Below are 18,807 nucleotides of genomic sequence, written 5' to 3' on the forward strand. Positions count from 1 at the left end.
TCCCCACTTAGATCGTGGCCAACTTCTCATCTCGGTAGCTGTTCTAAAAAGGAAGGACTTTGGTGCCAAGCCTCTGAGTGGTTAATCACATCTATACAAACATGTGCTTCCACAATTGGCACAGCATCCCCCGGCGTGAAGCTGGCAACAACCCAGATGGAAAACTCTGTCAACTCCATGCTGACATCCTCGCCTCTAGCACTCATTCTGATCTGTTCTACAATCCACCAGCAAAGTTGAAATCTCTGTTGCCTCAATTATCCCCACTCCCCGCCTTGCCTGATGCCACTCAGAAAGGTTCTGCTACCTCAGCCTGCCTCAGGCTCTCTTTTCAAAGTCTCTCCTCACGGTGAAGTTAGCCACTAAAAAACTGAGACATCAAAACCAGTTCACTGCCCTCTCACAAGCTCAAGATGCTCAGCCCAGCCCTCAGGATGGATTTACCCTCAGGCTCTGCCTTCCCTCAACTGTGGGGAGTGGATGTCTCCATTCTCTGATCTCCTTCAGAAGGAAGGGCAGACTATGGATCTTCTACAGCCTCAAAGGAGAGGCAACAAAGCTAGTCTAAGGACAGGCTATAGATGGCCAAAGAATTTGCAGGTGTAGTAAAACCTGATGAGAAATTGAACCTTTTCTCGCTGCACAAGTAAACAATATGAATAGCAAACCATCTCAGTAATCTGGGCTACCAAAGACTACCAAAGTACTGTCCGCTAAGTATAAGTCGGTATACACTTATTCATGCTAGTGTTCAGTCACTAAGTGGTGTCCGACTCTATGACCCCATGGACTGCAGCCCGCCAGGCTCCTCGCATAGGATTTCCCAGGCAAGAATAATGGTATGGGTTGCCGTTCCCTCTTCCCTGGGGATCTTCCCAACCCAGGAATCGAAGCCACATCTCTTGGGTCAAATACATCTTTCTGTTACCACTGAGCCACCTGGGAAGACCGTAGAACAAACATAAGGGAGAGTCCATAGAACAAAGGTCCCTCATGCATTCTTTCAACAGAAAACTCTAGAAACTAAGGAAAGGAGAAATTTCTATGGAAGGGGGAAAAGGTTTAAAATCTATAAAGGCATCTTTCTCCTGAACTTTAAAAACAATTCTCTATTAGCAAAATCTGCAAAAGTTATCTGTCATTTCTAGTAAAACCCAGCTGACATATTGGCTGGAATATTCTTGGCTTGGTATTTGTGGATTTCTAAGGCTAATTTTCCCATACTAGTCCTTTTCTATCAAAATACATATTCTGCCTGACATCCCCATAACTCTTGGGGTATGTCAGCTATTGTAACCTACACGAACAAATATTCATCTTCCAAGAGCTATACTGCACAAGCTGTTCATGCATATTAGGGGAAAATCAGGCTTCCAGAGGACATCAAAGTCCTTTGAGACCAAGACCTTAACTGTGTTCCTTAACCAGCATTTGAAACTTGACTGCATTAAATAATGCTGGCGTGTGTTCATAATGAAGAGAAATCACTGCGGGATCCTCATCTCTTGGGGTCACAGGCCTCAGATGAAATGTCCCATCGCCCACTGCTGACAGGTCTCCTCAGAGCTGAATAGATCCACTAGTCTCAATTCCGAAACTGCTAATATTTTCATCAGAAAGGAGTAAGAGCTTTAATTCACCACAACGTTACAACTTGGAGGCTGCCAGGAGGCCGAAGGCCGAATGGATCTCGCCTTCAGATGCTGTGAAATAGTTATCAGAATGTGCGTGGAGAAGAGACCAATAGAACGTTTCACTTTTCTCAGATCAAAACACATTCCTTATCCTTGGATTTTCTAGGATAATTTAAACCTCACATGAAGCTGTTTTCACTCCTAAGAGGGGGGTTAAATGCCAAAGAAGACCTTACTATGATACCAAGATCCCACATATTCTCTTATAATAGCAAATAATATGAATTGCAGAGCTGACATTTTCTTAACTCATAAGCAGTTATAAAATTACAAAAACTAAAAAAAATAAGACAGAAATGAAACAGGATACAGAAGAGATACGTGCACTCCTGTTTCTAAAGATACAGTAACAGCTGAAGAGTCTACCAACAGACGAATGTGTGTATAAATACACACACACACACACACACACACACACAGAGGAATATTATTCAGCCATGGGAAAAAAGAAAATTGTGCCATTTGCAAGAACATGGATGGACTTTGAGGAAATTGTGCTAAGTGAGATAAGTCAGACATGGAAAAACAAACACTGTGTGATAGCTCTTATATGTGCAATCTATAATTCTTAAAACCAGACCATAAAATGAGATGTCTAAAGGTCTATATATTTGCAATTGGTCGATAAATAAGCCCTGGGGACCTAATATAGAGTAGAGTGATGAGAGACAATAAAACTGTACTATAAACATTAAATCTGCTGAGACTAAATCTTACTCATTCCCAACAAGAGAATAATTATGTGATGTCATAGGTATTAGTTACCTAATACAATCAGAGCAATCATACAGCAATATAAATGTATCAAATTAATGCATCAATCAAATCAATACTTCAAACTTACACCTTGTTGTACCACAAATATAACTTCTTTAAAAGTCATGACAAGGCGCTAGTAAAAGTCTTAAAAACTAGGGCCAAGAGAACAGGCAAAAAAATGATCATCTAGTTTTCAGAAATAGTAATCTTCCTTGAAGATGAAACATCCATCTCCCATCCCCATGCTGTGTCTAATTCATCTTCAAATGCTAAATCCTTTTGAAAACTGACCAAAGCAAGAAGCTCATGTAAAAGCTAGATAAACAAAATGAGGAAGATGAAGGTCAAAGAATTACATACACACACACACATTCAGACACACATATCCATTTTTCACACACTGAAATACCTGTTTGTGTGGACTGTCCAGATTGTGCAAATTTTTTAAACAGCTTCAGATAATGTCCATATTCATTTCATAGGAAACACTGTGCTAAACATAATTTCACCTCTACCAGAGAGCTGCCATTATTGTGTAAAATATAATATGTAGGTATGGGTACTGAATCTTTTGAAAATGCCCATGGAGATTTCAGAATACATTATCTGGTTACTTCATGTGAAATTACCAGCATGCTAGCATATGAAGATGCTTTTAAAATGCTGAGTTATATAACTGTATGATGATTAATGATTTGGGTCAAACTGGTTCTTCATTTTCAATTCTAGGCACCAGAGCTCTATGGTTTCCCCATAAAAACCAATGGGAACAGTAACTAGAGGATTAGGCAAGAAGGTAAAGAAAACCATGGCTCTAGAAGCAGAAGCAGAAGATTTCTTGTATTTGGTTGCTATTAAAAATGAAACAATGGAAGTACAGGGTTTTAACAAATTTAAATTGTCAAATAAATTTACAACATTGCCCTGAATTCACAAGACAAAGAGTGATGGTTCAAATTTATCATACTCCTGATAGGGAAAAAGATTATACCTGCCAAGAGATGAAAACTCTGTCATGCAACAGATCTCTGAAACATTAGACAGTGGTATCACAAAGACTCTGAACTTCTTACAACCTATTTTGGTTTTCTTTTTCATCGAATTATTTCTCAGCAAATTCTGCGGGATGAAAGAACAGTTGAATTTCAGAGCTGCAAAGCCTCTCAGACGTGATTGAGGCTGAATGCCAAGATTCAGGAAAGGTAGGTGCTCTGTGCCTAACATAGCTACCTGGTATCCAGGTGTTAATCAACAGGTGCACAGTCTTCACTAAGGTCTCTTCACTCAAAACTATGCTATTTCTTCAACTACTTCAATGCCACTACACCCAGTCATTAATTTGTGGCATTTACGTGGTTAGTTTATTAACAATAATTAGGAACTGAAAGTGAAAGTTGCTCAGTTGTGTCCGACTCTTTGTGACACCATTGTGTCCGACTCTTTGTGATACAGTCCGTGGAATTCTCTAGGCCAGAATACTAGAGTGGGTAGCCTTTCCCTTCTCCAGAGGATCTTCCCAACATTGCAGGCTGATTCTTTATCAGCTGAGCCACAAGGGAAGCCCATTTACAAGAAAGTTGTGCTTGTTCTACTGCATTTGTTTACCTTTATCTGCATTAAAATTGTAATCTACATTTTTAAAGATCTCATTTGCATCCCAAGCTACTTTCATCATTATTTTGCGCAAGAAGAAGTTGTGAAGTATCAGAATGTCCATCTGATAGAAATGCAGAAGACTGCCTGGAATTAACTGGAGTGAACAAACCACGAAATGTCTCTAAAAACATCCCATGAATAAAATTTGAAGGCCTGACAATCTAAAACTGCCTTAGGTCAATTTTAACTTTCACATGTGAAATTTGTCATTTTTCATGCTTTTTGAAAAAGGTGAATACATTTTGACCAGTTATTGCATTTTCTTAAAAAAAAGTTCCTGCTACTCCTAAGAAGTATAGCTATTCCTTGGAAGAACTACAATGTTCCATTTAAATAGAACTTATTTTATAAAATTTCAAACTGTATTTCTAATTATACAACAGACTTCTGTAATAAACTTCAGCCATATCATTTTCAAACAAACACAAAAATCCAGATGTTTGGCATTTATATGTAAAACTCAGCTCCCGCTGTGAAACCAAATTAAAATGAACTCAGGAATGAAACTTAGGCCCTATGAAAACAAAAACAAAACAAGCAAACAAACAAACAAAAAAAACATGCTATTTATTCTATTTTGCAGGTTGTTAGTTTGATCATTTATATATTCTTCCTTGCATCTGGGAAGATATACACATTTTACCATTTTACCACAATTAACATATTCCCTTGGGGGATATTCCTAGGGGGAAGAAAAAGACAAAAAGAAAAATCACAAACTTGCATGACTTAGTCCTATGGTTCATTCCTGAGATGAATACGCTACATATACTAAGTCTCTTAATTCTCACACATATAAAAAAAAAAACACACACTTTGTGATTATTATTATACAATCACCCCCAGTGTATAATAAAAAAGATTAAATCACTGGACAAAGGTCTGTCTGTGGTCAGGCTGGATTCCCATTCATTCAGATGGGTTGGTTCCAAAGTCTGTTCTCTTTACCACTGGACACCTTGGGTCCCAAATTACAGTGGTCAAAACCACTATTAGAAAATAAAAGAAAATGACTCAGTGTGGTGTTGGTAATGTTCAAGATCACTTTCTTCATTGGATTAATTTTCAAATCTTAAATTTCACATCACTTTAATAGAATCTAATAATACGGATCTTATGCTGGTGTTAACAATCTAACTCAAAGAAGTTCTCTCTCTCTCTCTCTCTCTCACACACACACACACACATACACACACATTCAATGCTGCTTAAGACAATTATGGTCCACTCCAGAGGAACTTGATTGTGCCAGTGAAATGACTGGCACAGCTCTCTAAAAGCTCTGTTCCAACATCTCCACCTACATTCCAACTCCCTGTCCATTAATAGCTTTAAATTTTCTACTGATGACACAGTTCTCTCATCTGACATCAAATAAAAAACGGACATAAGAATTAGTGGGGAGACAAAAGAGGACCTATATTTTTTTTAAGAAAGAATACTCAATGTTTATCTAAAACTTATAAGGTACTCACCATGTCACCCAAAATTTCAAACCCTAACCTTAGGTTAGGTAGCAACTTGGTTATAACAAGAAGCAAAAGATACACCTGAAGGCTAGTATACGAGATAAACTAGTAAAGGAGATTTGAATGGTTAGAAAATCAGATATCAAGGGGTATTAAACCACCATCATTCAAATTTTAGAATTCCTAATGTATGAGTGAAATCTACTCACCTAAAGACTTGACAATTTATTTAAGGAAAAAAAAAAAACAGCTTATCTGATAAACCACTGACTGTCTGGATTACATAGGTGCTGCATTTTATTACCACAGCTATTTGTGTCAACAACTATTTATTTAATCTTGAAGTCAAGGAAGAACAATTTTCTCCCAATACTGATTACTCATCATTTTGAATTATGTGTTTGTTTTCCTTCTATTTACAGGATTATGTCAAGACTAACATTTAAAGTTGGCACCAATAAGAAATACTTCTGTCTACAGTATAACCCATTGGTGAAACTCATTAAGCCATATTTGACAACTTTTTCATTTTTATGCTAAGTAAAAAGGAAAATAGAGTGAAGATTTATATTAGCATGAGATATAATTTTAAGATGTTATTGCCACTTTATTCTCCAAAAAGGAAGAATAATAGATTTATAGTTCCACCATAGGAAATAAATTTTATGAGCCCAGATCAGTCTGACAAACTAAAAAGTGAAAAAAATTCTAAAAATAATGACTACATAGAGGAAAGCAACCATTTCTTCTTATTCTGTTTTTAAATATTTGAAGCTAATGAAAAAAAAATTAATCCATGATCTTGACTACATCTCCACACAGCACTGCTGACCTACATAGATGGAATTATTCATGTACAAAAATATATTTAAGGACAAATCCACACGCACTGTTCAAATATCTTTGTGTAGAACCAAAAGACATGGATGCTCTGTTTTTCCTACCATACGCTTGAAAATCTCTATACATTTTCATTTTATGCCTCACACAGAGTAAAGAATAAGATCAGGGGCTGAGTCAAAAGAATACTTCAATGAAATATCCACTTGAAGTTCAGAGAGGAATCCTTAACTAATTACTGACTTAAACATCACCAAACCAGCAGACACTTTGGTTTTCACTGATGTGTTATCAACACGCCACTCTGTAGCCCTGTTCTCTCCCAACAGTAGACCTGGAGGCAGGACTTTCCCATCAGCAGAAGCATGACTATATTTGGAGTAACATCAGGGAAAAAGACTCTTAAACACATAACAAGTCCAGGTGTTCAAGAGGTTGAAACATTTCCCTATGTGATACAATCTATTAAAATGCACTTGCAAAAATGAAAGGAAAATATTTCCAGAACAGAGAACTTAATTTCATGATGGCTTTCTATTTAACCACAGTATTTTAATAAACTTCCACTCAATGTGTACTTTGAAGCTTTGTCAGAGAGACTATCTAAATGAGAGGGAAATTTTTAACAGAATCCTGTCTACTGAGAATGAAAAGAACACTCAAAAGATCATAGTTGATTTCATGATAACATTACATATCATTGCTTATGTTCCACCTACTGTCAAAGCATTTGTAACACACTTGTAAAAAGCCCAAAGAGAGGTGTGCATACATATTTTGTAAAGGACAACACTCGAAGTGCCGGCTTCCCTCTTTTTTCCCTAACACACTTTCAGAGATGTGCGTACCATACACACAAGCAGTCCCTGAAGAATCATTTCCATATTGTCAAAGAGTCTCGTTAGAAGCCAGGTTGAATCTGCTGTGAGTTAGTAAGTTAGTCACCTTAAAATAAAGAATCACTTACTTTTATTTCCAAATTCCCTCACATTCCAAATGGTGCGATTTCATTTTGAAAACAATGCTTGCTTAAAGTTCCAGGAAAACAGTTTTTGGAAGTTTTATGAAATCAAGGGCAACCACTTATATGATTATCATAACATATAGAGCTGTGCATGGAAGCATCAATGTTTTGTTTATACATGGATGGAGCTCCAATCTACAGTTGTATTAAATTCTGAATCTGAATCTTTTCTATATGGAACAGTAGAATATTGGTACTAGATCTAAAAAAAAAAAAACAACAACAATTCACTGTCAACAATTATTTAAATGAGAAAAAGGCCTAGAAGACAGGACTTTTTCTCCCAATGTTTGGGACCACAACTGATAACCAGTAAATGAGCAATAAATGCTTGATGAGTGAAAAAGCCCCAGTGAAAAGTTAAGTGATTGGCCCAGCTCTTTCAAAGCTGTTTCCAGCAGAACTGGGACATCACGACATCTCAGCTTCCTGTCTAATAACAGTTTAATAATGTCTACTGGTTTTTTTTTTTTTTTAACAATGGATGAATTCCTCTTTACTTCTTAAGGGACTGTAATTTATATGGTAAAAACTACCAATCATCAAATATTGAACCCATGTAAGTGCCAAGATTTGTCTTTAAAGCACCACCAAACATATTAAGTGTTGGACAGCTTCATCTCCATGACTGACTGGCATTAGGAGAACTTGGAAACTTGCATAGTCTAGTTTCATAAACTGCACTTTTCAAAGAAACAAGGTTTATTCTTTATGCCACCAAATAACAGAAACAAACTCCACCATATAAAAATATATTACAAACTCAACTTTTGAAAATAAACTATAAGAATTCAATTTCATATAAACAACAAGTATGAAGGAAAAAATTGCTCTAATTCACTTGTAAGTCTGTAAAGTTCCACTGTTGTCAAGATCACAGTATGGAGACATTCAAATACATTCCTGACCCCCCTTTCTTCTATCCACACAACAAATACTTACTAAGCAGCTAAAGTTGCCCAATCCTGGAAGTGGAGGCTTTCACGGAAACACCATATACTCTAGGAGGGCACAGACCACAAGGCTAAGATAAGAGACAGTCAATACATTATTACCCAAATAATACTTTACTTGTAATTATGATAAGCACTACAAAAATGAGTTTGAAAACACAACTGTAAATAAGCTGGCTCAATATTACTAATATTTGGATTTTTTCCCATTTTCTTGATGGCAAATAATAATAATGTTTATACTAAAGCCGAGGCGGGGAGCAGGGAAGAAATGGTAACAGAACATGAAGTATTCAGTTAGAAAATGAGAATCAGGGATTCCCTGGTGGCTGAATGGTAAAGAATCCACCTGCCAATGCAGGAAACACAGGTTCAATCCCTGATCTGGGAAGATCCCACATGGCTTGGAGGAACTAAGAGCAAGCACCCTGGTGGGCATGGCACAACCATTGAGCTTGGGCTCTCCAGCCTGGGAGCCACAACTACTGATCCGGTAGAACCTCAGTCCATGCTCTGCCACAAGAGAAGCCCCCACAATGAGGAGCCCGTGAACCTCACCTAGAGAAAAGCCCGTGTAGCAATGAAGACCCAGCATGGCCAAAAATAAACAGATAAGTAAATACAATTTTTTTAAAAACAGAAGATGAAAATCAACCTTTGCCTCAGGGCACCACATATCAATCTGATATTAAATCTTTGAGGGGAAGGACTAGGGTCATAAAGCAGAATCACTCAGAATTTTCAATCCAACAAATTGATATGGTTCTCAATGTTTACTGATGTTGACTCTGACCTCAAAGAACGATGCCAATGTCTCTTGAAATGAGTACTAAAAAAATGAACTATGTCGTAAGACTACTTTGAGGTATTTTCTATCACAAACAGCTATGTGTTGGGTGGGGTGGCAATGGGTAGCGCTATTTGAATTACACTTCCTACCCATGGGTTCTTGAATTCAACCAATCATTGGTCAAAAATATTTGGGAAAAAAATTCCGAAGGGAAAACTTGAATTTGCTAGAAGGGACTTGAAGTATACGGGAGGATGCGCATAGGTTATGTAAGGGATACTGGGCATTTTCAGACTTTGGTATCCACAGGGGTTGTGGAACCAACCACCAAAGATTTCAAGGGATAACTGTACTAAAAATTCACACATCCCATAAGATAAGGTCAAATAACCGAGAACACTTTTGCCAGAAACTGGAATAAATCAGTGAAGTCCTGGGGCCATACACTGCCTGGCTCTGATTTAGCTGCAGGCTGAGACAATACAGATATTAAAATGAAGTACGTATGTATACATACAATCTATGTTTACTATAATATTAGGAAATATTAGTGCAATCAAATAAAATGTCATCCTTATGATTCCCTGAGGTGGTGCAGTGGTTAAAAAAACCAGCCTGCAGTGCAGGAGATGAGGGTTCAATCCCTAGGTCAGGAAGATCCCCTAGAGGAGGAAATGGCTCCACACTCCAGTCTTCCTGCCTGGAGAATTCCAGGGACAGAGGGCTCCGGTCCATGGGGTTGCAAAGAGTCAGACAGCACTTAGTGAATAAACAACAGCAACAATTAGGACTAGCACTCTGAACACAGTTCAAGCTTCTCAAATCTTACTTTTTTTAACATCTTACTGAAGAACTACAGTGGTTTCTCTGTTACTAAGTTATCAATATTTCCATGTATGATTATTAGACAAAAAAAATGAATGAGTAACCAGCACACTAACAGATTAAAAATGTACACTAAAATGGTGCAATATTTACCAGGAGTAGAAAAGCACTATAACAATCACCTTTATAAAGATTACTGACAAAATAACAATAGCAATCAAATATATGTAACTATGTAACTATTTAAACTCCTAACAAAGGCTTTTATGATACTATTAGCAGTAACACAGCAACTCCCATAAAATATGACTTAATATCACCCTGATAAGAGTTTAAGTACATATAGCCATTGTTATGTGAAAAACATATTTTTAATATGTCACAAGCCAACAGGATTTAATTACCACACCTACTTCAGACTATTAGCTATTTCATTCAAACCTGAAAAAATAATATTTATGTGGCCATTGAGATTCACTATGATTGATGCGATCTTTTGTGTTATTCCCTTTATAGTCACTCACATTTGTTAAAAAATAACAAGGAAAAATGAAAGGGGAAATGTGTGTTTTTGTTTTGCAACAAAGCTTTTCGGATGATGACTAACCTCTTCCTTTGAAGACAAAAAAAAAGCCTCTGTAACTAATGTACATAGAAATATGTTCTTTACAACGTGCATTAAGCAAAGAAAGGAAAGAAAAAGAGGGGGAGAGGGGGGCGGAAGGACTGAAGCCAGAATTCAAAGCAACCTAGGCAAGATTGAGTCCATGAAAGCTGTCAGGAAAAGTTGTTATTCTTATTCTCAATTTCTTACAGCTCATCTGCTCTCCAGGAAGAAAACTCGTAGTTTCTTTAAACCATATCCACAACAGATCTCACTGGAAAGGAAACATAGCGAGTGACTTGGCGTGAAGGGGTGTATTACCAGTTTTCCAGCATCCCTGCTGAATGTTTATGTCGTGATGAACGATGACACTGGTGAAATACTTTAACAGGAAGCTCTGCCTGTAAATCGGCTGAATGACGTTGTGTCAAAACAACACCTACCATAAATCAGAGGTTTTCGGACCAGTATTTCTTGTTCTAACACGCTACCTGCTCAGCAGAATCACTTGTGCGAACAGGCATAGATTAATGTGCGCTAAGCAGAGCCATCTCACCGCCTAACTTATAGAGCTGTAATTTAACAGGCCTATTATCGTCAAGGTAATTTTGACAGTGCTGAAATATTATCCTCGTTAAGAATATGCATTTAGCACAAACCTCAGTGGTCATTTGCACTGAATAAACAGACATGGATCCCTACAATTATTCTTCTTTTCTACCAATGACTCTTTCTCCTAGCGAGGCAGCAGTCTGTTGACAACTGAGTTTATAAATACTATAGGAAGATGGTTATTCTCAATATTACAAAAAACTCAGCACATTGCTTTCAATTTACTTTCCACTACTTCATGAGTTCATCAGCAACTTGAAGTGGAGGCTAATGAGTACCTTTCCAGATTTAAAAAACAGCAATCGTTCAAACCTTGACCACCCCCCTCCTCCTTGCCCCAAACTCAGTTCCTACAGGACACGCATCCTCGGTCTCAGTATTTAACATGGGTGAAATTTACAGAGCCTCATCTCCCATGCAGTCAAGTAGGAAATATGAATACTTAGGGCAATTCCAGATTTTTTATTATAGAAGATCAAAAAATATGGCTTCTCTTAAACTGTAGTACTACCAGAAGAATAAAAATAGCAAAAGAAATTAGCCAATTTTTTACAGTGCATTAGCTCTAACTTAATTTGATCTGTTAAAAAAAAAAAAAGGATATACATTTGTACTTTTTAAACACTGAATACACATGTGAACTAACACACATACACACACACACAGAACACAAAAATCAGTCGTATGAAACAAACAACTAGCCACAACTGACTTTGCATTTTCCTCAGAGAAGATATACAACATCTACTGAGACCAGTTGTTCAGTGTCTTAAAGCCAAATTAGCCAATTGAAAGGAAATCAACAAATATTTATCTGGAATCCATTACACTCAAAGCTCTCAGCCAAGTGTTTTGCCGTAAATAATTAGGCAGGAACAACAGGACAACTATCTTCTCATCTTGTCTCCAAATCAAAGGGTGAAACTTTAGACGCTTGATAAAGATAAAATGTTTTCTGCGTGTATGAAAAGTGCTTGGTCATAATATCTTCCAAAGCTCCTGTTTGACTCGGGTTCTACAACTGGCCATATTCTACTCTTTAGGAACGAAAATAAAAATCCAGTAAACATGTCGGCAGTGGCCTATTTCAGTTACTAGGGTGAACCATATAAATTAAGAAATCCAAATACCATCTTTGAATTGCTAGTTATTTCAGGACAGCAAAAGAGTTTAATGTTTCAGGCATAATGAACCTCAACAATGCTTTCAAAAACTGTAACACTACAGAATACAGAGCCTTAGGCCATAAAAATAGAATTTCCAAGAAAGGTTTAGTATAAAAACAATCAGATTTTGCAGTAAGGTGCCCCTTACATTATATCTCTGAAATAATGTAGATCATGCTGCCCTCTTGTGCCAGATATAGAAAATAAAACAAATTTTGTCCGCCCAAGGGAAACAAAATCTGGGTTTTTAACGGAAATCATCTCTGAATTTCTAAATGACTTACTGAGGACTTGCGATTTGTGTTACCCGAGTATGAAGATCTGATGCAAGTGAAAGCTGGCTTCAGAGACAGAAGACAAAGGTTGGCTAGGAAGACGTGGACATGACAAATGGCACAGGAACGTGACCCACATGCCCAAAAGGTGCTATTCAAACCCAGCTGCAATCAAAACATGCAAGAAATGTCTGCTCCGGCTCCTGAAAATTTGTAGCTCTTTAGTAAACACACACAGGAAGTGGGACTTCCCTGGTGATCAGTGGTTAAGAATCCACCTTCCAATGCAGGGGGGTGTGGCTTCGATGCTTGATCAGGGAACTAAGATCCCACATGCTCCATGGTACAGCAAAAAAAAAAAAAAATTTTATAAATAAGTACACATTAAAAATAAATAATACGACCTCAAAAAAAACTTAATGAGGCTTCCCTGGTTGTCCAGAGTGCGCCTTGCAATGCAGGGGACACTGGTTTGATCCCTGGTCCAGGAAGATCCCACATGCCTCAGAGCTGCCAAGCCGGGGGCACAACTCCTGAGCCCAGGCTTAATCATCTGTGTTCCACGACAAGAGAAGCCACTGCAAAAAGAAGCCTGTGCAACACAAGGAAGAGGAGTCCCCACACGCTGTAATTAGAGAAAGCCCACAAGCAGTGACAAAGACCCAGCACAGCCAAAAATAACTAAATTAATAAAATCAATTTTTAAAAAAATTTAAGTCAACACACAATACCATTACCAATGGGCATCCCAGGTGGTACCAAAAGACTCAGGAGAAGTGGGTTCGATCCATGGGTCAGGGGGATCCCCTGGAGAAGAGCATGACAACCAACTCCAGTATTCCTGCCTGGAGAACCCCATGGACAGAGGAGCCTGGCGGGTTACACCTCATAGGGTTGCACAGAGGCGGACAGGACTGAAGCAACTTAGCACTCACACACCATTACCAAAATACATCAAAGGAAGAAAGTGAAACAGAGAGATGGGTGAGATAACGGGAGGTAAAAGGAAGAGAAAAGGGAAAAATGAAACCTACTTTTGCCATTTTAAGGCCACACACAGATTATAAAACACCAGTAGGCAATGAAGTATCACATTATTTGAACAAAGTAAAGAACGTGCATCAAAGCATAGGTTCAAAATAAACAGCAGCCACAGGAACACTGCTGGAATGTTAAACTGTAGGCAGACAAACCATGCACTTTCGAGGCTGACGCTTTCTTCCTTCATAGAATACGATAAATACAATGAAAGTGAGTGAACTTGCAACTTTGGTAGAGCAACTGGTGTTTTCAGCAACTTCCCATGGAACCCTGGTTCTTACCATAACCAGTGCCGAGTCCCCCAGTGTCTAACAAAATTCCTGAAGATCTGGGATGAAGCATCAGAACATTTAGAGTGGGCCCACCAATGAATGAATGTAAAAGGCATTGCGACCATCCAGTTCAGGGTCATTAAGAACCTACTGGCACAAGTGGGCTTGGAGACAAGTAGAAACAAGGGAACTCTGGTGAGCTGAGTGCAAATCCAGTCATACTGGGGAAAGTGCAGACCCGATGGGCCTCTGCCTGAGTTTCCAACTTCACCATCCCAGGCCCAAAGTCCTTCCTTTCATCACTTTTCTAACTCTGGGAGGGAGGCTATCAGGATCCTGAAATCACAGGAAATGTACTGACCCCCTAGGATATCCTGGAGAGAGACACAGTTCATGATCACTACACGCTACATGGGAAACAGACTCTGGAAATCAAATCACCCACAATGTTATGCTGGGAACTTTGTTGAATTAAACCCAGATATTTAAGGTAACTTAGAAGTTGAGGGCCTTCCTGGCAGTCCAGGGGTTGAAACTTCGTCTTCCAACACAGGGGTTCTGCGTTTGATCCCTGATCAGAGAGCCAAGATCCCTCATGCCAAGAAAAAAAATCAAAACATAAGCAAAAAGTTGAGCAAGTCGGTCTCTCTGCTGTAGAAGGGCATTTTTTAATATTATAACTATTAGGGTACACATAATCAATAATCTCAACTCTAAGGCATAATTCTTACACATTACTTGTTTTTCCAAAGAAAAACAAGATAAAACAAATATAAAAAGTACAAAAAATTTTTATTCAAACAGAAATTTAAAACTCATCACTTAAAATTTTTCATTAAAAAAAGTTTTACTCTACTAACAAAAGAGTAAATAAAAAAATCTTGGCTCCTAAACCTTTTGGGCAAGGCAGGCCTGCCTTTGCAGTACTATTTGGGCTTCTATTTTCTTGAAGGAATCAGGTCCTGTTAATAGTCACAGGACAGGGAGACAAGATACACTAGGCTGCAGTAAGATGAGTGACTTTGAAGATTTACGCTTGGGCCCGAACCTTGAATAATTAATTAACCAGCATCTGGAGAAGCCTACAGGGGTTGTTGATGCTTTCAACGTTATGACTGTAATTTTCACATTAACTGAAAAGTGGAGCAACACCACAACCATAACAGCACGGACTTCTCCAATTACTTTGTCTCCACAGCTTTATAATAAGACGAGATCTGTGTGGGCCTCTGCAGCTTACCATCCTGGGCTCCACCCAGTGCCTGGATGAAACATGTGCTGGAAAAATCTACACAAGATACTGCACGGAACAGCCTCATTTAATCCGCACAACAGTGACACAGGAGGGGCAGCAGTTATGCCCATTTCACAGGAGACAAAGTGCCCACATAACATGTGGTCATTGACTCTAAGAATCATAAGGCCCTGACTTCGATCTAAAAGCTGTGAATGTACTCACCTGCTTAATTCTAACAGTATCAACATTTTGGCAAGTGTGGGAACACCACCCCCATTTTCCAGATAAAACTGTGATGCAGAGTCACCAACACATAAGTATTAATTAAAATTTGACCATTACTAACTAGCACCAGGATTGAACCCAGGCAGTTGGCTCCAGAGACCACACTTGAAACCCATGACAGACAACATCCTGCCTTGAGATCTGCCTGCTCAATAGATCTACCTTGCCTTGGCCTTGGTCACAAGGCTAGTTGATGGCCAGGCCAAGGCTTCTTCTGTCCTCTCTGCAGCCTGCCTCAACAGGTCCTGTCAATCATCACCTGCAAAAACAAAGTCACCTCGGGCCTCAGCACAAGTCTAGTCAACTAGACAGAGTGGACACATCCATTGATGAACTACCCTTTCATGAAAACATAGTTCAGGAGGCTACATTCTGAAGTAAGACAGGTCGAAGCCTCAAGGTGGAGTAAGCAAACACTGGGAAACCTCCAAGGACACTTATACTGAGAAACTTACTACTGAGCATCCACCTGCTACGTACGTACCACAAAGCTTTTTACATGTTACCAAAACTCCACTATAAGCTATGCAGTTATTTTAATTGAAGAGGATATGTACATTAAATTAATCTTGGATGTTAATTAATTATTCATTACCATTTTAGGTAAATCTCATACTCAGGGCACAAGCCAAAACTCTATGATCCTGGATATGCATGGGCAATGAAAGAAAAAACCACATAGTTTGTCTTGAGTAGAGATTCAGTGTAACAAGGTTTGAGTACAGAACTACCTAAAGCATGTAACACAACCTATGTTTTAGCAACAAGCACAAAATATGTAAATATATTTGCATTAAATGTAGAGAGTTTCATTTGCCACACAAATGAGCTCTTAAATCATTCTGCAAAGTGAGCATACATTTATATTTCCACACTCATTGGAATGAATGTTTATATGCCCTTATATTCAGATATACCCTGGTGGAAGAGAAATATCAATAAAGTTTTTTGTACAAAAGAGAGACTTTCTTCCAAGTAATTCAAATATCAAAAGGAATCAGGCATTGGCAGGGAATGGATACATGTATATGTGTGGCTGAATTCCTTCACTGTTCACCTGAAATTATCACAACACTGCTAAATGGCTATATCCCAATACAAAATGTTTTTGATGTTAAAAAAAAATAAAATTAAAAAATGTAATCAGGCATGAAGTACGATAACAAGACATATTTATGAGTTCCTTCACTATTCACCTGAAATTATCACAACATTGTTAACTGACTATATCCCAATACAAAATGTTTTTGGTGTTAAAAAGAATTAAACTTTAAAAAAAGGAATTAAGTATTAATTAAGCATGATAATAAGACACACTTTCTGAAAAATCTGGTGTCTGACCTACCTATTGGATTTCTATCGAAGAACAATACTGGAGCTCTCAAAATGGACTCGAACATTTGGTTGTGCAAAGTTTGTGAAGAACTAACAAGGACGAAGAACACCAACAGAGATCTGGCGACACCAAACAGGACAGTAGATGCAGTTAACCCTGAAACAAAGAGACATCGTTAAGCTCAAGATCTCTGCATTTGATTCAAGAATGCTAAGCCATGCCAAGCAGCTTATAAAGATATTATATCCTTACCCCATCAAGTATCTGGATTCTAGAAGAGTTTAACTCATTCATGACATACATTTTAAAAAGAAGAAAACAAAAAACACTATTTTCCTCTCATTAAATATAAGAAATGAAGTGTAAAATACAATTTCATTCCAGTATTTCCTAATTCAATTATAAGTTTCAATAAAACTCAGAAGAATTTTTAAAAGTTGTTGGTCTTCTCTTCTTCACATTTCAATTCTTAACAATTATAAGGTCTCGTAATCTAAAATGGTAAAAGGCTTTGGTATCGGCATGCTAATGAATAGGAAACACTAGAAATGATTTACTATCATGTCCTTATAGACAAACCTAAGTAGCTTTAAAGAGTATAAAAATACCACATAAATTTGCAAGCAAAAAATCTAACTGAACTGTAGGAAAATACGAATTATAAATATAAATGAACATCAGCATTTAAATTACATTTTGTTAATGACAGAAATGAGTACCGCTATGCATATAAAAATTAGAATACCCTCCCAACATCTTTTGAACTCACAATGCTAAACAGATTGGGGATAACTTCTGTAATAAATATTCCATTAAGTACTTTATTCCCTTCTGAGGAGACACTTAAATTCTGAAATTTAAATTTCAGTATTTAAATTCTAAAAGCTATTCAATTCCTGGGTTCCATCAACAGGCATTTGCCTTAGCTCATCATCCTATATGAATATATAACATAAACCCCTCCTTCCTCCTTTAAGCCCCCATAGTCCACCAATTCTGGAAGGTAAATAGCTAATGGATTTAGAGTTCTTAGCAAGAGATCAACAAAATACGTAGAAAATTTCAATGAGTCGGTTCTCACAAAGTTAACTCACTCTATCTTTGCAGAAAGCCTGTATATTTCCTGTGTGAATATTTAAAATTTTAGATGAGGATTTCCTTTTAAAAGGATGCAATGCCACGTATACTCCAGGCACTGGTGTGAAAACAAAGAGCTGTGTTGATATTAGTAGGCAAGCCAGATGTTAAGTTAATCACACAGTTATGGACATAATAACACTGTGATCTCAGGAAAGAAGCAGAAGGAACCCTAATGCCCAGACACTGGATTTCTCCCTGCTTAGTTTCTGCCTTAAGTAATTACTAAAGCCAAGAGATGAGCAGTGTGGTGAAGGAGAGTTTGCATACCTGCGAGGCAGTAATGCTTTTATTTGGGACCCTGGCTGCCAGAGGATTTCAACCAAGGTCAATAAAAGCCAAGTTTCATTCAGAAAGCATTGGAACAATCTGAACCATAAGGTGGGGATCCGTTTCTAATCCCCTCACACATCCATAAAATGATATAAGATTTAGCTAAAGCAACCTATTAGCATAGACAATAGTCACATATTTCCAGTGGCTGATTTTCTCAATATGCAATGCTGGTTTAACTTCCAAAATCCAGTACAGAGCAAATTAAGAGTCTTCATTCAACCTCTTTTCTTCTAGCAGATTTTTAAAATAATTATTCTAATTAATTCACAGAATAAACGCAACTGGCTCAGAAACTTAATCTGTTAAGACATTACTGAATTACTCCTGGAAGCCCTAGTTGCTCACACGGGCTCATTGTAAGCGACTCAGACTCTTGAATAGACCAGATGACTCAACTTTACCTGAGTAAATTCCTAAGTACCAGTTCAGATCGAGCTTCTCAGTTACATTTCCTTGTCCATTAACAGTGACATTCAGGGCACTCTGTTGATTGGCC

General features: G+C 37.8%; 1 protein-coding gene across 4 annotated transcripts in view; it reads right to left on the reverse strand.

Moving 5' to 3' along the window:
* The window catches only part of LOC122686616 (ATP-binding cassette sub-family C member 4), a 189,114-nt gene that overhangs the window by 69,027 nt on the left and 101,280 nt on the right, over window positions 1-18,807 (reverse strand). For all 4 annotated transcript variants that reach the window (XM_043891782.1, XM_043891780.1, XM_043891781.1 and 1 more), the window contains 2 exons: window positions 18,713-18,807; window positions 16,848-16,994 (listed from right to left, as the gene is read on the reverse strand). In XM_043891782.1, the coding sequence (XP_043747717.1) occupies window positions 16,848-16,994; window positions 18,713-18,807 (242 nt within the window). The remainder of the gene's footprint in view (window positions 1-16,847; window positions 16,995-18,712) is intronic.

Source organism: Cervus elaphus, chromosome 30, assembly GCF_910594005.1.
Source record: "Cervus elaphus chromosome 30, mCerEla1.1, whole genome shotgun sequence".
NCBI classification, from domain to species: domain Eukaryota; kingdom Metazoa; phylum Chordata; class Mammalia; order Artiodactyla; family Cervidae; genus Cervus; species Cervus elaphus.